The sequence below is a fragment of the Sus scrofa genome, chromosome 15 (assembly GCF_054392235.1).
Source record: "Sus scrofa isolate SSC_HxYL_T2T_F1_AM1 chromosome 15, Sscrofa_HxYL_maternal_Yorkshire_Landrace_v2.0, whole genome shotgun sequence".
NCBI lineage: Eukaryota > Metazoa > Chordata > Mammalia > Artiodactyla > Suidae > Sus > Sus scrofa.
In genome coordinates, this window is record NC_139397.1 from 153,937,772 (window position 1) to 153,961,362 (window position 23,591).

At 66.1% G+C, this 23,591-nt stretch overlaps 1 protein-coding gene across 50 annotated transcripts in view; it reads right to left on the reverse strand.

Moving 5' to 3' along the window:
- The window catches only part of KIF1A (kinesin family member 1A), an 84,344-nt gene that overhangs the window by 16,073 nt on the left and 44,680 nt on the right, over positions 1 to 23,591 (reverse strand). For 11 of the 50 annotated variants that reach the window (XR_014830291.1, XR_014830299.1, XR_014830292.1 and 8 more), the window contains 15 exons: positions 23,267 to 23,445; positions 21,762 to 21,899; positions 20,765 to 21,031; positions 14,561 to 14,679; positions 12,391 to 12,476; positions 11,394 to 11,532; positions 11,054 to 11,222; positions 10,853 to 10,943; positions 9,413 to 9,531; positions 8,409 to 8,464; positions 6,853 to 6,961; positions 6,533 to 6,599; positions 6,353 to 6,437; positions 2,891 to 2,996; positions 630 to 656 (listed from right to left, as the gene is read on the reverse strand). Coding sequence is in view for 27 of the 50 variants with exons in the window: in XM_085000756.1 (XP_084856882.1) it covers positions 630 to 656; positions 2,891 to 2,996; positions 6,353 to 6,437; positions 6,533 to 6,599; positions 6,853 to 6,961; positions 8,409 to 8,464; positions 9,413 to 9,531; positions 10,853 to 10,943; positions 11,054 to 11,222; positions 11,394 to 11,532; positions 12,391 to 12,476; positions 14,561 to 14,679; positions 20,765 to 21,031; positions 21,762 to 21,899; positions 23,267 to 23,445 (1,757 nt within the window). In the remaining 23 variants the exon portion in view is untranslated. The remainder of the gene's footprint in view (positions 1 to 629; positions 657 to 2,890; positions 2,997 to 6,352; positions 6,438 to 6,532; positions 6,600 to 6,852; positions 6,962 to 8,408; positions 8,465 to 9,412; positions 9,532 to 10,852; positions 10,944 to 11,053; positions 11,223 to 11,393; positions 11,533 to 12,390; positions 12,477 to 14,560; positions 14,680 to 20,764; positions 21,032 to 21,761; positions 21,900 to 23,266; positions 23,446 to 23,591) is intronic. The other 39 variants (XR_014830301.1, XR_014830297.1, XR_014830293.1 and 36 more) reach the window with 5 other exon arrangements.

Genomic DNA, 23,591 nt, shown 5'->3' on the forward strand with positions numbered 1-23,591 from the left:
CCAAGAGCCCGTGACGCAGGGGGCTGGACCTGGGACCCCCCGAGCCAGTCCAGAGACCGGGCCCTTCGCAACTTTGCTGCCCCCCTATTTCCAAAAGGGCGTGTGGTGGCCACGCCGGGAACGAGGCTGGAGCTGCCTGCCTGGCCAGCGAGGGGCCCCCCGAGGCGCGGGAGGCGCAGAGCGAGGAGGTCTCCGGCCGGGCTGCTCCTATCTGCCCTCCACCCGTGCCCGCTACGGCCCCCCTCCCTCGTTCCTCTTTCACTTTGCAGGGAGTCGGGCTGGGGGAGCGAAGGCAGCCTGGCCGGCCCGCCTGCATGCGGGGCCCCTGCTCTCGCTGGGGGTCGGGGGGGAGGGTGGGCAAGGCTCAGGGGCAGGTGGGGGAGCGGGGGGCCAGCCAGTGTCTACCAAGGGCGGGAAACTACCAAAGCAGCCAAAATCAAGAGTGGGGGCGGAAGGGACTCAGCCAAGGGAAGGTGATGGGAGGAAGCAATGAAAAGAAAGGTACTCCGAGGAAACAAAACGAAAAAAGGAGAAACGAGGAGGGGGGAGCAAGTGTGGGAGGGGCCCAGAAGCCGAAATGAAACCTCGGGGCTGGGGGCGGGGGTGAAGCCGAGGGGCACAAATGATACCTAGGCATGTCCGAATCAAGAAACTGCCTGCAAAACACAAACAATCACAGGTTAGTGAGGGGCGGGCGCCGGGGGCTGGGCAGCAGGGCAGGGGGGCGGCGGCAGTGAGGGCAGGGGCAGCGCGGAGAGAAGCTGTCCGCGGCGACGGGCCCACTCCGAGCCGGGGGAGGTTGCAAAGCGTGGGGCCTTTGAGCGGGGAGGGGGTGGAGGCCGAGGCAAAGCGGGGGGGGGGGGCGGGGTGTGCAGCCCAAGGCTCTAAGGCCCGAGCCAGGCCTGGGTCTCTGAGCCTCAGCGTCCGTGGGGGAGAAGGGCCTGCCTGATCAGCCTCAGAGCAGCCGGGCCCCTCGCGAGGGTCCTGCTGGCCTGGTCAGCCAAGCCTCAGAATGGCACCTGCCTAGGGCCGCCCGCTGAGAGGGTCCCTGAGACTGCCCCGGGCAGGACTGGGGCACAGCACAGGCAGGAGCCAAGCGTGGGGCCCAAGCGGCTGCGGGCAAGGTGGACAGCCCCAGCCGGTGGACCAGCCTCCTCATCCTTGAGCCACGAAAGCCTTGACTTGACGTCTCCCACAAGAGCTGCCCTGGGACTGCCTGGTGCCCACAGCCCCGGGGGAGCAGGACAGAAGCCTATCCGAGATGGGTCCTGCGACCTCCAGGAGCAGGGTGGATCTGTTCAGCCAAAGCCCTGCGGGCCTGAGGTCGAGCCCGGGGGCTAAGCCCAGGACGAGGCCCCCACGTGTCCCAGCAGCCGCGCTGGCCTGAGCACAGGCCCCCAGAGACACGGTCCTCGGAGCAGGGCGGCAGCCCAAAGGCACCCCCACCCACTCTCTTTCTCGCCCCAAGAATCCAGGAGTGGCCAGGACAAAGGAAGGGTCAGAGGTCAGGGGGAGTGCTGAGGTCACTGTCCAGGTCCAAAGCAGCACTCAGCGTGGCAGAGGGACCCCTCCCGGGAGACAGAGGCCCTCCTGCCCCGGGTCCCAGTCCCTGAGAGCCCAGACACAGCAGCCCATGGGAGTGGGCACGAGGCCCTTCTGCCAAGTCCCCAGGGTGTGTTCTCACAGCGACAGCATCCCCCACCCCTGGGCCTCACCGCGCCCTCTTCAGGTAAGCCCCGCCCCCCGTGAGGACACCCCCAGCATTCTTCACTCCACCCCTTCCTCCTCAGGACTTCTGGAAGGTTCCAGGGCAGGAGTGGAACCAGAGCCACTGTGCCCGTTGGGGTTGCCGCCCTACCCCCCAGACTGCCTGTGCTGAGGGGTGGTCCTGACAGCCCGCTCCCCAGGGAGGCTGTGAAGAAACCGAGCTCCCTGTGGTCTTGGGGAGCCAGCCCTCCTTGCAAGTGCGGCCCCCACTCCCCCACGCACTCCCAAACCTCAAGACACTTGTCCTGCAAACACAGCCGCAGGAGCCCGCAGGGACGCCCATGGGTCAAGCTCACGGTCAGCACCCAGCTTCTGCCTGGTGGGCCAGGTTGAGCCCTCGGACTTGAGCGCCCCTCCCCGTGGCCCCAACCCCCCAAAAGCATCATCTTAGACACAGCCAAGCCTGCCGATGCCCCCGAGGAGGGTGGCTCTTGGCCGCTGTGAGCAGATCCCTCCCTCACGTCCCACCCAGCCTGGCAAACCCTGCCAGGGGCGTCCCGGGGGCTCCTGCGCCCATTCGCCGCCCCCGATGCAGCCAAGCTCAGACTGCCCAGGCTGCAGAGGGAGACCTCGGACCTCACTTGGGCGTGGAAAGGAGCAGCCCCGTGAGAAGGAGCACGTGCCAAGCCATGCCAGTGGGCATACCCTTACCCCCACCAGGACTTTGGACTGCCAACCTCGTGTGACCCTGAACTTCTCCAGGACCCCCAGCCCGAGGACCCCTGCCAGACGGTAAAGACTTGCCCGCAGCAGTGTGGATGGGAGATGCAGGCCTGTGCCCCCTGCCGGCCCGCCCGCCCTCGGAACTCCCGAGGACAGGATCGGGCTCGCCGCCAGCAACTCCCACGGGGCCCTCCATCGGGTGACCAAATGAACAACAGGCCAGAGATATGTGTGGGCAGAGACAGGACCGTGCACAGGCCACTGGGCTGGGGGACTCCGAGGCCCCAAGCCTCCCTCGCGGCCCCCCTTCCCTGCGGCGTCAGAGAGGACGGCCTGGAATGGTTTGGGGCTGGAGCGACCTGTCCAGGTGGGTGGGCTGAGAACACAGCCTGCGTCCCGACTCAGACCCGGTCTGCAGGGAGTGGGAACAGCCCTGATCTGCCGCCCCGAGGGAACTCACCGGTCATCCTGGGCCGGGTAGATGTACCCCGATGACAGGATGTTGAGAGACAAGATGTTGGGGTCAATCAGGGACTCGTCAGTTTCTGGAGTGTTTCGGATGCGACCTACAGGAAAGGGACAGGCCGTGTGTCACTTCCCAGGAAGCCAGGTGGGGCACTTGGTCCCTGCTCTCCGCCTCTGCTGGGCTGGAACTGCGAACCCTGAGGCCACGTCAGGGAACCGACTGCCCACACGGCCACAAAAGCACCTGGCAAAGGGCAACCTCAGGGTGGACTGGGAGGCCCGCGCAGGGTCTGCAGCCGGCCTTGGTGCCACCTGTCAGCAGACGTTCTTCCACCTGGACTGCGGCGGCCCAAGTCCTGAGTTTCTTCGTTTCTCAGCCACAAGCCAGCTCTCAGTACCCGCCCCAGCCGACAGAGGCCAATCCCTCAGCCCGGAACTCACAGGCCTCCTGCCTGTCGGAAATCTTAGCAAGATGCGAAGGAGGCAATGCTCCCTCTTCTCTTTACACTTAACAAAGAGAAAGAAGACGCATTCCCATTGTGGTGCAGCAGAAACGAGCCCAACCAGCAAACACAAGGACACGGGATTGATCCCTTGCCTCGCTCAGCGGGTTAAGGGCTGGTGCTGCATCGGGTAGGTCACAGATGTGGCTCGGATCCCACTTTGCATTGCAGAACGGCAGCTACAGCTCCGATTCAACCCCTAGCCTGGGAACTTGCATGTGCTGCAGGTGTGGCCCTGAAAAGCAAAAAAGAAAAAGAGAGAGAGAAAGGAAAAAAGAAAAAAAAACTGTCTGTGGCATAAGTCGCTCCTTGCAAGTGGCATTTCCAGCAGAGCCCCTAAGGTGCCGGGGGCGGGGGGCGGCTCTGTCTGTCAAAGCCCCAGAACCACTGAGAGTCAGGACTGCTGCCTGGTGGCTTCGTGAGTAATTTCTTGCTCTGGAGTTCCCACTGTGCCACTGTGGGTTAAGGAGTTGGCGTAGGTCACAGCTGCAGCTCAGATTCGATCCCTGGCCCAGGAAGGTCTGTATGCTGTGAGTGTGGCCAAATAACAACAATAATAGCAACAACTTCTTGCTCTGGTGGTGATGATTAAAACGACTGCTCTGCTTCCTCAAGGAATAAACAAATACTGAGTTTTCTTTGTTAAACCAGAAAGGAGTCACCGGGCCTTCCTTCTCCCTCATGTACGGAAAAGCAGTAAAACCCAGCACTAGGCCAGAATTCCGTGTCCACCTGCTGGAGCTGCCCAGTCCACTTCCTGGAACCTTCTCTCAACATGCGACTTCTGGGAGGAGGCAGGTGTGGGTTTCCTGAGAAGTGCCTGCTGGGGCTGGGCCGGGCTCGAGCAGCGTGTCCCCGTGGCTGGGGGCTGAGGGGTGGACTGCCACACAGTCCGCTGCTGGGGAGGCCTCAGCTGCAGGAAGAGCAGGCCAGCCCCACCCCGCCTCACCCCTGGGGTGCATGCTTCGGTGGAGGCTCTTCAGAGGGACTCTGTCGGCTCAGAGCCCAACCAGGAGCTCTGCCGGCGGAGCGGATGCCCATGGCGCCCCGGGTCAGGCCGAGACGTCCACGGCATCTGTGAGCTTTACACAGCCCAAGCCCCTTAGCCCGAGGGGGGCTTGGTGTTCGTGCCAGCACCTCGTCCATTCAGTAGCACCCTCATGCCCTCCCACACGTGGGCAAACACTCCGGGAGGGTCGGGGGAAGAAAGCTGGGGTCCTGGGACCAAGGCCTAGCTCCCCACGGCCCACGAGGGTGCAGCCTCTGTGCAGACACTGGGTGCCACCACCGCCGAAGATTGAGAGTGACGGGGTATGGCGCTGGGGGGTGCTCCTCGCCCTCTCCCAGGCCTGAGCCAGGCCGGAGTGTGGTGCAGACCCCCTCTGGGCGAACAGGCTTGGGGTGAAGGTGGCACTGCCCCACGCCGGGGATCCTTCCCCACTGGGGCGTGGGAGGTCTGTAAGCCAGCTTCCTTCCTCTTTAAATTGATGCAGCTTTCATGTTTATTCATTTATTTATTTTTATGGCTGCAGCTTATGGAAGTTCCTGGGCCAGGGACTGAATCTGAGCCCAGCTGCAACCTACACTGTAGCTGTGGCAATGCCGGATCCTTTAACCTGCTGCACTGGGCCGGGAATTGAACCCGAGCCTCTGCAGGGACCTGAGCATCTGCAGTTGGTTTTTTCTTTTTTTTAGGGCCACACACTTGGCATACGGTGGTTCCCAGGCTAGGGGTCAAATTGAGAGCTACAGCTGCTGGCCTACGCCACAGCCATAGCAACACCAGATCTGAGCCACATCTGCAACCTACACCGTAGCTCACAGCATCGCCAGATCCTTAATCCACTGCCTGGGGCCAGGGATCAAACTTGTGTCCTCACGGATACTAGTTGAGTTCTTAACCCGCTGAGCCACAATGGGAACTCCTGCAGTTGGATTCTTAACCCACTGTGCCTCGGTGGGAACGCCTGATGCGGCTTTTAGATTTGCCCTAAAGAATATCTGAAACGGGGGTGTGTGTGGTTGTTCTACCCTTTGCTGATCGGTGTGAAAACAGACACTAAATGTCTAAAATAAAAGCATCTGTCGTCGGGCCCCAGAACCTCCCTGCGCACAGCCCTGCACTTTGGGGTGCAGGATGATGGGTCCCTTGTCACATCCCTGCTACTATACCCTCAGAACCCCCTACAAGCCCCAGGGACACTGCCTTGAGCTGATGTTCCCTGGCCAGAGGTGTCTGAGGTGGGTTCTCCGAGGGACGCTTGTCCCTGTCTTTGAGTGGAAATGGGGCAGACGAATTCTTTATGGAGAATCAGCAGAGGAAGCACTGCTAATAGATGACATGAGGTCACAGAAGGAAAGCATCGAAGGTGCTGGTGACCTGTGCCAGCTGAACTGTGTCGCCCAAAGTAGACCTGCTGCAGTCCTGACCCCGGAACCTCAGAATGGGACCCTCTTTAGGAACCGCCGGTTGGCAGAAGTGAGGAGGGGAGATGCTGGAGCTGGGTGGCCCCCACCTGAGCACCTAGGCCTCCTGAAGGTGGGGACTGGAGTCTGTAAGCGGGAGTCCCCGCACACCCCAGAAGCTGGGAGAGGTCAGGACGGCCCCTCCCCTGAGGTTTCAGAGGGCGCGTGGCCCCGCCGACCTTCGTCAGGGCGCTTGGCTCCAGGACTGTGAGAGGGCCCATTGCTTTGGTTTCAAACCCCCGGCCTGCGGCGCTTTGCTACAGCAGCCCTGGCAAGTTACTACAGTAACTGGACGGAAGTGTGGAACCACGCCTGGGTCCAAGCTCTTCTCTTCAGGAGGGGGCTGAGGCGCCGAGAGGGGATACGACTTAGCCACAGTCAGAGCTGTGGTCGGAACTCAGGCGTCCGACCAGGGGCTGAGGGGAGGGGAGGGGAGCTCTGGTTCTTCCCACCAACCCAGCCCCCACCCCCAAGGCGGGTTCACTCACCCACGACCAGCTCTCGCACTTCCTTCCAGTGGATGTGGCTGCCTGTCTCATGCAGCAGTGTCACGGTTATCCGCCTCTGGATGCCCTGCCAGGCCCCAGGAGAGAGGACATGGTCAGGCGGCGGGCGGCCAGGCGGGGGGTGGGGGCTGGAGGCGGGTGAGGGCAGGCAAGGCGTTGCACCTGGTGGAGCAGGAAGGTCCCCATGCACGGCATCCCGCCGCGATGGTCCACCACTGCCGGGATGTAACTGGGAGAGAGAGGAGCCGGGTGAGGCCTGCCCACTGCAGACACGCGGCCCCCAGGGAGCGGAGGGGAGAGCACAGGAGAACCTCAGCGGCCCCCTGCGGCGGAGGGGGGCTGGCCCAGGCCACGAGACCAGCGTCAACCGGGCCAGGAAGCCCACCGTGTGCCGCCTGGATCTGCCCCAGGGCCCTCCCTGCACCACAGCGCCGGGGGCCCCGGCCCACCCCCAGCACGGGCAGCAGGGCGTTGGGACGCACTCGCCATTGGCCTCCAGCTCGCAGATCTCGAAGTAGACCAGCAGGTCGTACTTGCAGTGGCAGGGTCCCGGGCAGTGCCGTGTCAGTGCGCTGAGCTTGGTGGCGGGCACTGGGGGGCGACAAGGGAGAAGCAGGGACTGGAGGCGGACTCGCGGAGCGCTGAGGGCACGCTCAGGGAGGCCAGGGAGGGGGCGCCTCAGAAGCACAGGGGCAGCTCCCTCTGAGAAAAACAGCCCGTGGACCCCACCCCGCACCCCAGGAATGCCCGGCTCTGGGCACAGACAGGCCTCAGCAACCACCCTGCGGAACAGCTGGGGCGGCTGGCTTCTCCATGCCCAGGTGGGAGGAGCCACAGGCCTCGGACGAGAGCAGCGGCTTGAGACCCCCCAGAACCAGCAGGGCAGAGGGAGCCCCACGACCTGCGCAGGACCCCTCTGCTACAGCCCCCTCAGCTGCAGCCCAGTGCACGGCCCAAGCACCTGCCTCCAGCACAGAGAGGCCCTGCCCCTCAGCTCCCACAGCCCTCTGCCCGTGGGCAGCTCCTGACCAACAGGCCCCACACCCCAGGGCCACTCCTCTATCAAGTCCCACCGGAGCCCCACTGCTTCGCCTACCAATGTGGGTCTAAGAGTCTTCCCAGAGCGCGCAGGGAACACGCAGTGCCAACCCTCAGACCAGCACAGATGCCGGGATTAACATCAACAAGTGTCGGCAGACCTGGAGGGGCTGGTGTGCGTGCCGCCACCCCTGCAGTGCCTGCAGCCTGCAGATGCCACCTTACGGGGACCTGGAGAGTGGGGCTGACCCTGCTCCTCCCAGCAGGCCGGGGGTGCCAGGGTCATCACAGGCACAGCCCGGAAGCAGCTCCTCACAGGTCCCGCCTTCTCAGACACCCGTGCCCGGGACGGTGCCCATCCCCTACCTCGAGGCGGCTTCCTGGGCTACGAGGGGCCTCGACCGCACCGCCAGCCCCTGCACTGACTCTCCGACCTTCCGCCACCCGTGTCCCTGGGCGTTAGCTTTTGTCTTGACAGCAGGAAAAACCCTACAACCTCTTCCACTGAAACCCAGCTAGTCTCGAGAGCTTCTCCACCGCCCACCCACCCCCAGAGGCAGGGCTCCGGGCTCCAGGCGAGCGCCCTGCCCAATGTGCTTCCTCCAGGGACCCCAACACATGTCCCGCCTCCGGCCCCAGCTTCCCGTGAGCCAGGTTCCTGCTGTGCCTTTTGCCCCCAGCCCTCATCCATTCCACAGGTCAGCCCAGACGGCCCAGGTCTCGCTGAAGTGCCCAGCCCTGTCACGGCCTGCTCCGGGCAGGCACCCCCGACCACCGCCCTGCTGCCCTGCGCACGCCGAAGGGTAAAGGACATCCGAGAGGTCCCTATGCCTTCACCTCGTGCTCCTCCCCAGTAGGGGGCCCCATGAGGCCCAGCCGGGGGAGATTGGCCCCAGGAGGCTGGGAGAGGACAGACCCACCACCCAACCAGCGCTCTGCTGCCGAGGGCACCCCCCCGGGGCCCCTGTCACCCAGGGGCACAGGCCAGAGCCCCGCCTACCTGGCTTGGACAGAGGCATGACCCGCGGGAAATGGCGGCGTGAGGGCCTCAGCGGGCTGTGGAGACAGACGTGCCAGCGTGAGGCGACCTGGGGGCCGGCGTCTGCCGGACCCTGAGCTGAGGGAGCCGGGGACGAGGGCAGGGAACGGCAGAGAGCAGCCCACAGTGCGCCGACCCCGTGCCGGGCCTGCCTCCTTCCCTCCCACAGGGCCTGGCTCTCCACCAGCTCGGAGGCGGAGGAGGGCTCCTGGGGACCCCAGGCCCCCAGCCCGGGAGGCTCCACAAAGCCACGAGCTGGGGCGAGGTCAGGCCCTGACTGCGCAGGGCTCCTAGGATGGAGCCCCCGGCGCTCCCAGGGGCAGACGAGGCTCCGGGGCCACGCGCCACCACCCTCTCCTTCCTGGGCCCTTCTCTTTCCCTGACTCCCAGGGGCCTCGCTCTGTGTCCCGCGTGGTGGCCAAGGGGGAGATGGAGGTGCAACAGAGGGTCCCACCCCTGGCGTCTTCCTGCTGTTCTCCCCACACTCTGGGTGGTGGGGTGGCCCCAGAGGGGACACAGCCGACCCACCCTCTGCGCCCCTGGCCGGTCGTTGCCACAAGAGAGCAGGAAAAATGTCCCTCCTTCGGTCCCAGTGGGAGGACCTGGGAGCGGAACGGTGGGCCCCTTCACCCGAGTTCTTGGCAGGCAGCAGAAGCCGGCTCCCCGCAGGCGGCCCTGGCCTCCTCGGGCCCAGCGCCAGGCTTCCCGCGGCCTCAGGACACGCCCAGCGGAGCCCAGGTCCTCGCAGTGGGGAAGCCCTGCTCAGGCCGGAGGCGGCTCAGACCCACAGGCGGGGAGGTGGGCGCCGAGGCGCTGGGCTCTGCAGCTGCCACGCCAGACCCATCGGGGGCGGGGGCTGGCCCTGCTGGCCGGAGGGTGGAGAGGCAGCTGACCTGAGCACGTGCCCCCCAACACCCCCCACAGCTGCCCTAGACACGTCCTCCCCACGCCCCCCGACAGCTGACCTGAGCACGTCCTTGCACAGGGGCGGGAACGGGTGCTGCTGGTAGTGGCCGAAGACCTCAAAGACGATGGGCTGGCTCTTGATGTACTCGATGAAGGACCGGGTCACCTCCACCGCGATCTGGCAGGGGGTGGCCACACCACGCAGCCCGGGGAGGGAGGAGGGTCACCGGCGTGAGTGCTCAGCTCCCACGGAGAACCCAGCACCCCAGGTCCGGGTCGGAACCCCCAGACCAGGCGACCTCTGCTCACCACGGGGCGGCGGCCCTCGCGGTGGCCTGTCCAGCCCGCCCCTTCCTCTCGGCACACGGCCGGTGGACAGCCTGCCGGGCGGCCGCCCTGGGGCCACCTGGCTCAGCTGCCTTCAGAGCTCAGAGGTGGAGGAGGGGCCGCCGTGGCTGGTCTGACCCTCCCAGGGCCCTCGCCACCCGCCCAGCGTGTGGTTGAATCGTGCCCCCCAGTGCACACGCTCACGTCCCAGCCCCAGCACGCGTGTTTGGAGACAGGGCTTTCACAAGGTGAGCGTGTTAGAATTAGGTCACTGTTACTGGTGTGGGGCCCGGACCGGCGTCCTCGTGCGAACGGGACATGCGGGCAGAGGCACACACAGAGGGAGGGGGGTGTGAGCACACAGGGAGAGGGACAGGGACAGAGTCTCCTTCGCGGCCTCGGAGGGCACAGCCCTGCCCTCCGGATGCCCGGCCTCCACAGCTGAGAGGCGGCAACGCCCCGCGGCTGAGGCGCCCGGGCTGCGGGCTCGGTTAGGGCAGCGGGGAAGGAGCCCACCAAGTGCACCTCGGACCTGGCCTCGCTCCCTGGCGCAAGGGGGGCCCCTCCCCAAGGGTCAGGGCAGGCCGTGGGCGGCAGGGCCCTTGTGAGCAAGGCCTCCGTGACTGCTCAGGCCACACACCCACGCGTGGGGCCGCTCTAGTCACGCACACTCCCTGGCCTGGCGCTTGCGGCCTCGTTACCGGGCGCGTTTCATCAGGGCTCGTCTCCCAGCCTCGCACCAGAAAGCCCCCTGCTCGCCTGACCCTGAGACACTGCCGGCCTGGAGCTTTCTGGCCGCTGCGGCTTCGGCCCCGGCACCCTGCAGCCCTCGGGGGCCTGCCTCCTGCCTCGTTCCCGGCACCAGGCACCCCGGCCTCGGCGCAAAGCCCAGCCCCCCGAGACGCTCCACGTCCACATCTGCCCGAGGCACGCGGCGGGGGGCTTTCGGGGTTCTGGTCTGCCCTCGCCCCCGGGGTCTTAAACCCCCCAAGGCCCCCACCGCCCAGCGACAGCCACAGGCCCCGCCCTCACGCGCAGCCCAGCCTGGGGCGCAGAAGAGGGAGAAGCAACGCGGAGAGAAGGAAGGACACGCGGGTGTTTCCGGGAGGCCGCACGACGCCAGAGACCCAGGAGAGGCCGATCCCTGGGGGCGGGGGGGTCTGAGGACGTACATTCTGGACGTGGTAGAAGCCGAGCGGGGGGCCCCTCCCCGTGTTCTTCAGGGGCTCCGTAGAGAAGGCCTCGTCGTGGCGATGGATGAAGCTGTGAATCAGGAGGAGCGCTGGGCAGCTGGGGGGACTGGGGACGGGGCCCACGGCCTCCAGGGCGTCACCAGGCCCACCCGCACAGCCTGGCCCGGGTGCGAGGCTCACTTGAACTGGCAGAAGATGTCAGCATATTCGGCCGAGATGCTTGACGCCTGCAGGACGGTCACTCGGAAGGTGAAGGTGCTGCCCAGGCCAAGGTGGTCCAGGGCGGCGTCCAGGGGCCCGTCCAGGGTGGCCTTCTCCGGGCTGTCCAGGAGGCCCTCTGGGGTCACCGCTGCTGGGAGCCAAGGGCAAAGGGGCATGGCAGGACCCAAGGGGGCTAGAGCCAGGGCTCAGGGGCTGGTCCTCCCCACTTGGGCCGGGCTGAGAGGCAGTGCGACCTCCAGGCCCTCTCGGGGCCAGAGGCCACGTCCCAGAGCGCGTCCGGGCAGCCGTGGGGACCCACCTGAGCAGGTGTTGTTGTTGACCTCATCGGCCGAGGGCCCGGCATCTGCGCCCTGGCCCTGACCTTCCACGATGCGCAGCTCCTCCTGGGAGGCCCCCGAGCGGGACATCCCCGCCCCCGGGCAGGACTCGGACTGGAACTGCGTGAGCAGGAGACCAGAGTCAGAGCGCGGAGAAGCCTGGAGCCTCCTGCCAGGCCAGTCCTGCCAAGGGCGGGGCCGCACCCCAGGCCGCGGCTTTCCATGCTGTCATGACCCCTCCCGTCGACAAAGGGGGAAGGAAAGGGGGGAACTGTCTAGAAGCTTCAGTTCTGCTCTCTGCCCCCCCAGCCAGGACCCCTCCCTCAGCCCCCCTCCCGGTGGGAGGACTGGGGGAGTCTCTCCCTGGGGCTTTAGGGGCCGTGTCAGGTACCCCCACCAGTGGCCTCTCTGTGCCCCTACCCTCTGCCCTCCTGTGCACCCCCAGCTTGATGGCTCCTCCAGGAGGGACGCTTCCGGGGGCCCTGGGCTCAAGGCCTCGGGAGCACTGAAGTTCTAGGTCGGGAGGCCGGGTGGGGTCAGGCTATGGAAGAGCCTGAGGAGGAGAGGAGGAGCCGCCAGTCTAAGGGACGCTGAGGGGGGCCCCCACCCCCAAGGCTCTCCTGAGAGCGGAAGGGGGAGCCTGGTCCTGTCCCTTCCAATGAGGCCTGGAGGAGGGGCAGCACCTGCTGCGGGGACTGTCTGGGATGTGGGGAGGCGTCGTGATGTCCTGGAAGCTCGTGGCGCACCTGCTCTAGGGCCCCTGCCTGGGCCCATGGCCCCCCGGGGAAAGCAGGTTCAAGATCCCCGAGATGCCGGCGGCGGCGGCGGCGGGGAGACAGACCCGGTGAGTGAGGGCAAGTCGGACAGGGAGGGACGGGCCCCTGTGGGCTCAGGGCTTGGGAAGAGAGGCGCCTGAGCCCACAGCCGACCCAGAGGCCTGTCTGTTGGTGTCTACGGCCGTGCCACCCTCGGGGATACCTTCTCGAAATGCTGGTCGTCAAAAGAGATTTTGGCGGTTCCCGACTGGCGGACGCCGGAGCCGTAATCAGGGGCCTCTTCATCGGCTGAAACGGGAACGGAGCCGATGGTCCGGGCCCAGCCTGTCCCCAGGTGGGAGTGGCAGGGCCCGGCATAGCCTCTGGGTGCAGGGAAGGCACCCAGGACGGGCTCTGGCTCACTCAGGGGATCTCTGTCATTGCCGCCTGGCTCCAGAACCACCAGGGCACCGTCCTGGGCACACTGACCAGCAGCCTGTGCTGCCCCGGGCCCCGTGGCAGCCACGTCCTCGGCACAGCCTGCCCTGACCGAGGACACAAGCTCATTTTCAAAGCCAAACTGCCACCCCCTGCCCCCCTCCCCAAGTCCTGCCCCCTGCCCCCCCGACGCTCCAGCGGAACCAGTCCCGACCCTTCTTCACCTCCACAGAGCCCGCCCCCCCAGGGCCTCCTGGTTTCACCTGGAAGCTCGGCTGCCCCTCAGCCACCGCCATCACCCACTGGACACTCAGCACCCCACCCTCACGCCCCTCCTTCACTCGCTCTGGGCTCCCCACTGTGCTTGGAACAAAACCCAAACCTTTCTGCTGCTGGAAGGACCACCAGGTCTGGCTTTCCACAGCCTCCCCAGCCCCAGTCGCTCCAGCTAGATGCCACCCCAGGAGGTTTCACAGACCCCAGGGGGCTCTGACCCTCGCTCTGGGGCCTTGGGGGTGCTAAGAGCACCTGCTCTCCGCCCTGGCTGCCCAAGCCCCTGGAGCTCTGTCCCACCAGCGCCTGTGCACAGTAAGGCTCTGTGTCGGGAGAGCTGACCTGGGCCGTGGCAGGGGTGGGAGCAGGTGTGACCTCGGAGGCCACTAAGGCAGGCTTCCGGGGCCCTTGGAGTTCCCTCTCCTCCGCTACAGCCACTAGGCGGGGAATGTCAGATGCAGCCCAAACACGGACGGCCGCCTTCTCGGCAGGACCCGCTCAACAGGGCCTGGGCCAGAGGGGAAGGGCCAAGGGAGAGCCCAGGGTGGACAGGGCCCCTGAGGGATGACGGAGGCACTGCCGTTTCCCAGCATCCCTGTCACCGGACTCTGCCCTAGAGCCACCCTCCCTCCCCACCCCAGGGTCCCTGTGCTCAGCACCACGGTGACATGCCTGGGAGATGCTGTGACAAGTCTGTGGAGCTATGGGATAGTAAGAATTTGGCACGGGGTCCTGAGGGTGGAACCAAGACCACCCAAGGTGTCCGGGCAGAGGGGACCAGACAGCTGGCGTGGGGTCGCAGCCCTCTCTCGGCCTTGAGCCACCCTGCAGCCCACACACTATCCTGCCTGTCCTCGCCCCCAGGTTCCCCGGGCTGCCGAGCCATAGAGAGGGAGGCTGTGATCCTGCGGAGGCACCAGGGGACCTCAAGGCAGAGAAGCGTGTGCGCGCCAGGCCTCCAGCCTGCAGCTGCCCCCGTCTGTGTCCTCCTGCCACCCTCCACACACTGTCAGCATAAGCTTCAAAAGGGTGCCAGTTTCAAGGGAGCAAACCTGGGCTCCAGGGCGTCCTGGGGCTGCCTGCCCCGGGGCCCGCGCAGGGGCCAGGCGGGTGAGCGGGCAGCACGAGGGTGTCTGCCTCCGTGGTGATGTACCACCAGGCCCGCGGCACAGGCGGGGTCTTCCGCCTCCGGGGAGGCAGGACAGCACTGGGAGCCAAGGGTCCGAAGGGGGCAGTGCTGGCAAGTCAGCAGAGGCTCCGGGGGTGCGGGGGACAGCACAGGGAGCCAACGGCTAGAGGGCTACACTCCCGTCTTGGGGCTGAGACGGCAGTGGCGGGGAACCCACAAAGGGTAGTTCTGCGCCAGGCTGTGTCTGAGGGTCCAGCTGGGGCTGCCTGCTAGGGGGACCGGAGCCAAAGTGGGCTCAGACAGCCCTGGGCTCGGCCTGCATGGCCCCGGAGGCCCCGGCCAACCAGGAAGAGTCCAGAAGACTGGAGCCAAGAGCCGGGCAGCTGCGGCTTCTCCCCAAGGCCCCCTCTGCACCCCCTGGGGTGGGGCAGAGAAACAGAGGAGGCTGGGGGCTGGCAGCACATTGACCACTGGGCGAGGCCCACAGAGGTCTCCCTACCCAGGGGTCCCGTTGGTGAAGGGACAGAGCCAGCCCCGGGTGCCCCACACGCACCTGAGATGGCCTGGACGGCCACGCGGAGAAAGCCCTTCACCTCGCCCTTCTCGCTGACGATGGCCACTCGGTGCACCAGGGGCACAGGGTACAGCAGGTTGCTCAGGTACACGAAGGCCCTGGGGGGGCAGAGGCCGCAGTCAGGGCCACCCCGTGGTGAGGGGTGGCGGCAGCGGCATGGCCGGGCTCACGACACAACACTGCAAAGCAGAGCGAAGCGAGGCAGCCAGGGCAGCAAGCAGCCGGGAGGGCGGGCAGGCAGGGGGCTGCGCCGGGGGAGGGGGAGGGTCCACGGCCACGGAGGAGACAGGAGGAGGCGGAGGGACAGAGGCAGAGGGCGGTGGGCGCTGCGGGAGCAGAGGAAGCGGTGAGGAGGGCGGGGCACAGGGAGAGGCCCGCGGTCCGAGCAGGATGGCCGAGGAGGGAGGGTTCAGCCTGCTTCAAGGAGGAGGACCTGGGGACCCGCCTGGCCCGGCTACGACCCTCACACTGGCGCAGATGCCCAGCAGCCCCCCCAGCTCCTGCCTATTTCCCGGTGGTCCCTGACGCTTGAGGACCCCACAGAGGGTCTCGGCCGGTGGAACACAGCTCACAATTCCCTCTGAGCCCCTCCAGGAACACCAGGGGCAGGAGCTCCGCGATGCCAGCGGAGACGCCCCTGCCCAGGGCCCAAAGACACCCCAGATACCGCCGCACTGCCTGGCGTGTGCCCCCATCAGCTCCCAAAGGGCACCCAGAGCCCTTTCCCGGGCAGCTCAGCTATGCACCCAGCCAGTGTCAGGACAGGCCAGAGGCCGTGTCGTCCCAGTGCTGAGCTGGCCAACATGCAACAGTCACACGAGCGGCTGAGGGCAGAGAGGACCTGGAAGACCCTGTGCTGCCCAGCTGGGTGATGGGAGCACAGCTCCCGCCATTCGGGGGCACCCTCCTCTCAAGCTCTGCCCTCCCCTCCAGCTCAGAGGCGTGGCCTCGCAGCCCTGAGCTCCTGGGAAGGGGGGTGCTGGGGGGCAGGGCACAGCTTGGGCAGGATTTGAACACAGTCTGCTAGAGAAGTTGGGGAGTGTAACACATGGGCAGAGGGAGGCCCAGGGCCTCAGCCAGGGTTGGGGTGGGGCGGGCAGGCAGGGGTGAGACTGCCAGGGGCACGGCTGGGCGGAGCTGGGAGGACGAGAGGAGAGGCATTCTCCTGTCCCTGCCCCTAGCCCAGACCGAGCTGAGGGTGTCACCCACACCACAAGCTCCAGGGTCCCCGCTCTGGACCCCCTGTGGCCGAAAGCACAGGGAAGGGCCGTTCCCCGGCATCCTGATGCCAGGCCCTGGTGTTCCCCTCAGGTGGGCTCCCGGTCTTGCCACAACCGCCCTCCCCTGCAAGTCAGAAATCTGAGCTCTGTCCTGGCTCTGGTCTCAAATCTAACAGTTCTGCCTCAAAAGTCTCTCTGAAATCCACTCAGCCAGCCATTGCCCAGGCTCCCTCCCGCTTTCCCTATGGCCCCCACAGCAGCCAGAGGGGACATGAGGCGCGGCCAGACCCCACCCCCGTGGTGTCCAAGCTCTCTGCATCCAGGCCCGCTCTCAGCCCTGGCCACACGGCTCAGCCCTGCTCTGGCCTCACGGGCCCTGGCCTCTGCTCCCGCCACGGCGCACAGCCTGGTTCTCAGCTCCGCGCCCAGCCTCCCACGTCCCCATGGCTCTGTTTGTCAGAATTTACCAGCAGGTCTATCTCTGTTGGTTGCCTCTTGCCATCTGAGCACCCCGTGCCCCGTGCCAGGCTGGCAGGTCCCGGCCAGGGGGAAGGGTGTGCCACCTCCCGGGGCTGCCCTCCTGGGACAAGAGGAAGCCCCTTCTCCCAGCACAGCACTGGCTCGAGGATGCCCCAGAGCCCCTCTTTCTGAGGCCTCTTTGAAGCAGTATGGGCGGATGGGGCATCTGCCCACTGGCAGGAGGGAGGGCTGGGGCTCCGACGCCCCGACCACCCACTGAGGCAAGCAGAAGCCAGCCTCGGCCTTGGCCCCAAGAGGATGCCGGGGCCCAGAGAGCCGAAGCCCTCGCCAGAGCTGCAGAGGGCACCTTCTCCCCACACGAGCCTCGGGAGGGGACGGTGGTGCCCTTCCCTTACGGGTACCTGGGCCAAGGGCCTGTGACTGAAATTGGGGTGGGAGGAGGGCTGACAGGACACAAGCAAAGCCCTAAGGCCCAAAAGGGGAAACGGAGGGTCCTGGGACTTGGGCTGTGGGAACAGGCGCAGACCCTGCTCTGCTTCTCCCGGAGGCCTGTGCCCTTGGCTGGGCGGGGCCCCAAGCCTGAGAGAGCCAAGGGCACCAGGCAGGATGGCTCCAAGCTGCAGGATGGAGTCAGCACCTGCCCTCCCCAGGCAGGGCCTCTTCCCAGCACCACCCCCGCCAGAGAAAGCCTGCCGGCGCCAGGCAGGAGGCACTGAGGAAGCTCCCAGGAGCCCCAGGCACACAGGCAGGGCCCGCAGCCTGGCCACCTTCCCTGCAGGGAATCCTGAGGGCCCTCGGGGGTGGGGTGGGGGGGACACCTCTGGTTGTGGGCTGGGTGAGGACATGGTGCCAGGCACAGAGAGAGTTGAAGGGTTCTCCAGGGCCACCCAGCCCGCCCCCCTGCCCTTCCCCCCAGGGGGCAATGACGCAGGGGCTGGCTTCGAGTGCCCAACAGCCACTGACAGCACCCGGGGGGAGACCCACCAAGCTCCGAGCTCTCGGGGACCACCTCTGCCGGCGGCAGGGGGTTGCTCCCCTTTCTGAGCCCACCCCCACTCTCCCTCTCGCCTCCGCAAAGGCCGGGCAGAGGAAGGCCCAGGCACTGCACAGAGAGGAGAGCTGAGGAGGGGCCCAGGCCCAGCCCAGGTCAGAGATGAGGCCACGGCAGGGAGGTCCCTCCCAGGCTCCCCACACGGCCTCGCTGCTCCATGAGCCCTGCTCGAAACCTACTGAGGTCTCCCAGGGGGCTCTTTCTGCCACAGATCTGAGGGTCCCTCACATTAGGTGGGGACTGTGCCTCTCGTGTTCTAAGGCTCAAACATCCCACTGGCAGCCCGGAAGACAGAAAACCCCGATGACGACACCATCCGAACCTGCCCTCCGAGCTCCCCGGGGTCCAGCACTGAGCCCCAAACCCCCGGGGGCGAGACGTGCACCTGCGCCTCCTCCACCCCCATCTGAGCACTGAGGCCAGTGCTGTCTTTCCCAGGGGCACAAAGACAGTGCCTGAGAGCTAAGACAGCACAGCGCCCAGCCCACAGATGAAGAGACGGGGCCTCCAGGACCTTAAGGAAGTGGCCGGTGTGATACCTCCCCCCACCCCCGCTCCAGGCTGGCTCCTAGGCAGCCCCCGACCACGTGGACACCACGCTCCACTGCCCACCAACTCGAATAATACAGCTTGTTAACGCGGTCAATTAAATCTTTCGTGATCTTTCAGGACTTCCTCCTGTCAGAGGGGAGAGAAAACCCAGGCCCCTGTGGCAGCGCAAAGGGCGGTGCCCGGGATCAAACCGTTCACAAGAGGCAGCCAGGGAAGAGGTGCCCAGGTTGGAGGTTGGGGTTACACAATGAAAGATGCCTGGTCCTCGGCCTCCCATCCCTTCTGAACTCCATCACCCAGCTGCGCTCACTGGGGCGCCCGGGGTTCACAGATGCGGCTGCAGCCCTGGGGCCGGTGCTCCCAGAAGGCTCACTGGGGCTTCTCTCCTTCCTGCTGCCCCTGATCCCAGGCCCCTTGGTGACACCAATGGGTGCGTTCAGCCAGAAGGGACCCCTGGGGCCCAGCAGCCACTGCCCCTAGTGGCAGCACCAGCCTCGAGGGCTGAGAGCGGGGTCTGGAAGACCCCAGGCCCACCCGATCTGCAGCACCGGGAGAGGAGGGGCTGGGCCCGAGGTGCAGATGTGGCGCCTCCCCCTCACTGCCCTCCAGGTGCCAAAACAACCTGACGTCAGCCCCCACCACCCTGGCGGCCAGAGCAGCCTCAGCCCTGTCCAGAGGACCCCGCCGGCCGCGTGCACCAGCCACACCCAGAGCGGCCAGGAGCCTCTCTGGTAGCCTGGGGCTGATCGGCTCAGCAGGCAGATTGCACCCAGCTGGGCGTGGAGGGCGCGGCCTTGCCCGCCCAGATGGTGCAGCGCGGACATGACGGCCAGTGCTTTCCCACCCAGAGTTCTGGACACTTCCCTGGGGCAGTCGCCAGTCCCCCTTCCCTGGGACCCCCCATCCCAGACAGTCAGCCCTCTGCCCTCCTCTCTCTGCAGCTCCCCTGCCCACCCCCTTCTGAGAGCAACGGTCCAGGCAGGGGAGTAGTGGGGGAAACGGTCCCAGCCCCACTTGTTCTGCCTGGGCTGGCCCACCCCCTCCCCAGTTCTCTGGGACCCCAGACCGCCAGAGGGAGTGGCGCCCTGGGGCGGGGCTGACCCTGGGTCAGGACAGGGGAGGCCCCTGCCCAGGGCCCTGTGCGGAGGAGGAGAGGGCACCTTGAAGCAGGCTGAAACCCGCCGGAGAGAGGAGGCGGCAGAGGCGCAGAGCCAGGGCTGAGTGTGGCGGGAGGGGAGGAGGCAGCGCTAACCACGAGATTGGTGAGGTGCAGACGCATGCTGGGGCCAGGAAAGCCTTTCCGAAGGGAGACAAGAGTGGGCGCCCCAATTTCGCTTAAGCTTAGAGAAAGAGCCAGCAGCTACCAGAGGATAAAAGGGAACCAGAGTCGGGGTCCTTCTCAGGGGCTGGGCCTGCACAGCTGCTGCGCGGGAAAAGCCAATTCTTGCCAAACCACAAAGATCAGGACGTTTCCAAAGGATGCCCTCGGCAGACGGCCCGCCGTGGGGCGCTGGCCTGTCCCTGAGGCCTGGGTTTGGTCTGGCTGTTCAGCAACACCCCAGATCACCGAGGGGGAACGTCGGAAGGACCCAGCTCTTTCTGGCTGAGACTGCGAGAGCCCACACCCGTTTCTCCCGGGGTCCTCGCTCCCCCGTGCCCTGACCCCAGGCCTGCCTGACACCCAGCGACCCTGGCCCTGGCGGCCCGGGCTTTCTGAGAGGCTTGCGTGGAGGCAGCCCCTGGGGCTCCACCTCCCCTCGGGCTCGGCAGAGTGGGAAGCCCAGCCCCCAGCTCGCAGGGAGCAGACCACTCTCAGCAAAAACGAATCCAAATGAACCCAGACGCGCCCACGAACTCCTGCTTCCTTCCAAGAGGAACCAGCGGGGCTTTCACTCCGTCACCTGCACCCAAGGGCTCCCAGTGCAAACCCTGTTATCTGGGGACCTGCCTCTGTCTTCAGACTTTAGTACTTGTGCCCCAAGGTCAAGACTTCCAAAAACTTCCATCAGCCTAGCCCGAGGAAGCAATCTCACCCTCCCGTTACAGATGCCTTTGCACGTACGTAAAAACGTGCAAATGCAATGGTCTTGTGGCCTGAACTTCCTACTCCAGCCAGGTGTCTAGATCCTTCCCTCACCTGTCTCATCTGGTTCCCCTTCCGTGGTCGTAAAACACGGGTGGAAACTGTACTTGACCTCCTGGCCTTGGCCTCTCTCCTCTTCCAGGAAACTTAAAAACTGGCTCCTCTTTGCAAAGGGCACTTCCTGTGAGGGCACGAGGCCGTGTGTACCGTCTCCGGCTTGGACGGCCTGGGGGTCAGGTGGGACTGACCGTCCTCCCCTTTAGCCAGAGTCCGGCTCAGAGCAAGGTGGGGTCTGCGGTCCCCAGGGCTTCAGACGGAGGCCCTTTCACTGCCCAAGCACCGGCCCTTCCTTCCTGTCCCCAGGATGGCCTCCTCCAGGTCTGCTCCTCTTCCCAAGGAGGGGGACCGGGAGCCTCCCTCCACCTCTTTTGGAAGAGAGCAGAGGGAGGAGAGCTGCTCAGCTCACGGTGGGCACAGCGATGCGCGCCCCCACCTTGCCAAGTGTTCCCCTCGGGCCCCGCATGGCGACTCTGCCGGGCCCCAGGGGCCTCTCTGCAGAAAGAGTCCCACTGCGCAGAAGCCTCGCCCCGGGGCACCCTGCCTCCTCCATCACCGGGTCCCGCCTCTCGCTCCCTTCCCAGGGAGGCCAGCCCCTCCGCCTGCCTCTGCCCGGGGTCCAGGGAGCTGCCCAGATCGCCGGGGGTCACGCCCTGATGGCGGTCAAATTGTGCCCGCAGCAGTGCTCCTGTGCAAAAGAGCTGGTTCCTTCCCAGCATGCTGTCCTCGACCTCACCAACCTTCCTACTAAACTGAACAGGGGGGGCCGGTCGTAAAACGGGTCCCGGCCGTCGCACAGCACGTGCTCCGGAAAGACGTCGTCCTCCAGGTCCTCCTCCTCCTCCTCCTCCTCCTCCTCCTCCTCCTCCCCCACGCTCTGCTCCTCGGCAGGCTCGGTGGCGTCGGAGTCGGGGCTCGAGAAGGTGGGGGAGGGGGTGAGAGCAGCCATGCGCTCGCTCATGCATGTGTTGAGAAGAGGGTAGCTGTTGCAGCCAGAGACGACTGAACTGAGGTTAGTACAACAAGACAGAGAGAGGTTAACGCCAGCTACTCGGGGGGAGGATGGGGTGGGGCGGGGCTTCTGTTTCAAACCCACACCAAACACACAGACCCTCAAGAATGTGGCCTTAAAAGACAAGAGAGCCAAAGTGCACCAGGCCCCAGGCTTGGAAAGACACTGCACGTGGCGTCCGTGTAAAGCTCTAGAAGGTTCCGGAAGGCACCGGCAGGTATGATCCCGGCCAGGTGTGACCGAGGTCATGCGAGGGCCTTGAGAGCTCGGCCACACTGAGGCCTCAGAACACCCCGCCCAGCAAGGCGCGGGGACTGAGTGCAGACCCCGGACCAGGGGCCTGGGGACAGCAGGCAGGGACACTGTGCTCTGGGATGACACGGCCCCGACTCCCGCTACTCTCCCTGGGTGACCCGGAAAGCCTGGCCAAGCCTCACATTCACACACGTGGACAGGTGTCACCTGGTGGCCACGACCCCGAAGTGGGTGTGGGTGGCAAGGCTGAGACCCCCCTCCCCGGTCAGGGCCCGTGGGTGTGCGGGAGGAATGGCCGGGGGCCTGAGCCCCAAGAAGGACCAGGGCGGGGCGTCGGGACGGACAAGAGCGTCTGGCCGCTCCCTCCTCCGTCAGGGCAGGGCCCAGCCCCTCGCCGCCCCGCCGCCTTCTCCCCTCCCCCCTCTCTCTCTCCGTCTCTGCTCAGCTCGGGGAAGGAGGGAGGCACCCACCTGCCCACCAGCCGGAACCAGGGGAAGCGGTCATAGAAGGGGTCCCCGCCGGTCACCACGTTGTCACAGTCCTCGATGACGCTGGAGGGCACCTCTGCCGCCCGGTCGTACATCTCCCGCATCAGGTCCAGGCGCTGCCTGTGGGGGCGGAGGTCAGCGTGGGCCCAGGCGGGGCACCCTGCTCGGGGCCACCCCAGGATCAAGCTGGTTTGCCAGACAGACCCTCCGTGCTTCTCGAAATCAGCGCACCCCGAGCCGGGGGCTCGCAGCTAAACGCACGCTCAGCACCCAGTCCCTTCAGCTCCCCGGTGACAGCAGATGTGAGCAGCGGGAGCCCCGGGCCGGCCCCACGCAGAACGGCCAAGCTCGGCGCGGAGAATCAGGGCAGGGAGCCCGTGGGGAGGAAGGGAAGGCGGTGACAGGACGTGGAAAATGAGATTGTTTGGCGGTTACACCGGCAGGTTGGGGGGAAAACCAGGAGTTTCCCCGCGGGAGCCGCTGCAACAGGAAGGCCGAGGACGGCCGTGGGAGGCGGGGGCGGGGCGCAGCAGTGTCCGCCAACGTGCGGGTGTCCGGGTGTGTGCGCGTGGGGACGACGCACGCAAGAGGGGACAGCCTGGGTGTCCGAGTGTGAGGTGTGTGGGCGGGGAAGAGCCTGACGAGCTGCGGGTCTGTGCGGGTGTCAGCGTGTGCCCGCCGGGACTTTCACTCTGTATTTCTCATCTTGGGGGCCCCTCTGGCTGGGGGGCTCCCCACGCAGTGAACAGCCTGCAGGTGAGCCCACCTCCACACAAACTACCCCACCCGCCCCTCGCCAACTCGCACACCAGGCCAGCTCCCCTGCCCTCGGCTGCCCCAGGGCAGGGACCGGGGTCCCTAGGGGCAGCCCCGGCCCAGGGCCCAGCAGCGTGAGTCTAACCGGCCAGCCTTGCTGTTCTCCCTGCCCTGCTGTGCGGAGGCCAAGGCGAGGCCTTCTGCCCGCTCCTTTGCCCCCAACGGCCCCATGCCTCCCCCCAAGGGCAGGCAGCCGCTCGTTTCTGGGCGAACTTGAGCAACGTTAAACCTTCCTCTGTGGCGAAGACCTGTCCTGGTCACCTTCATACACGAAGAGCCAGGCCCTCGTCTGGGTGAGCGTGTGGGGACCTGGGCACCCGGCTGTCCTCCCCGTGGCCCCAGCCCCGCCCTCCTGCACCCTCCCCGGCGCCTCCGAGGGCGCCCTGCGTGCCTGGCCCGTGAGCTCCGCTGGCCTGCTGGTGCTGCCACCTGCCCTGCCTTCCCCTGGCACCCCGCCCGCCCCTGGCCCCAAACTTTATCAGCGCTCTGGGAGAGAAGATGGGCTCTATGATAAGGCTGCATCCTGTTTCCTTTTTCCCTCTGATTTTAAAAGAAACCAAACCAGGAGAAATAGCTGCACAGAATCACGCATCCTGCATCCCGCGTCCACCTCTGCTTCCGAGGCTTCGGCCCAGGGAGCAGCCCCGCCCCCACTGCCCCCTCCCCCGCACCTGAGTTTCTCCAGCGTCCAGTAGTGGGTGGCCCCATTCTTCTGGTCCTGGACCTCCACGGCCACAATGGTGCGGGGGAAGGGGCGAGTCTCTCGGTCCTTGGCGGCCTCTGGGGGCAGCAGGTCCGGGGGCAGTGGGGAGTACAGCGTGTCCGTGAGGAGGACAAACTGGAACTGGACCTGTGTCGGTGAAGATGACCGCCTGTCAGCTCCTTGGAGGGTGGAGCCGGGCCTGGGAGGGCCTCCTTCCGCCTCCCAGAGAGCTGGCTGCCTGTCCCACGCCCGTTCACCGACCCTTCCCACCGGCTGCAGGACAGGAAGCTCCA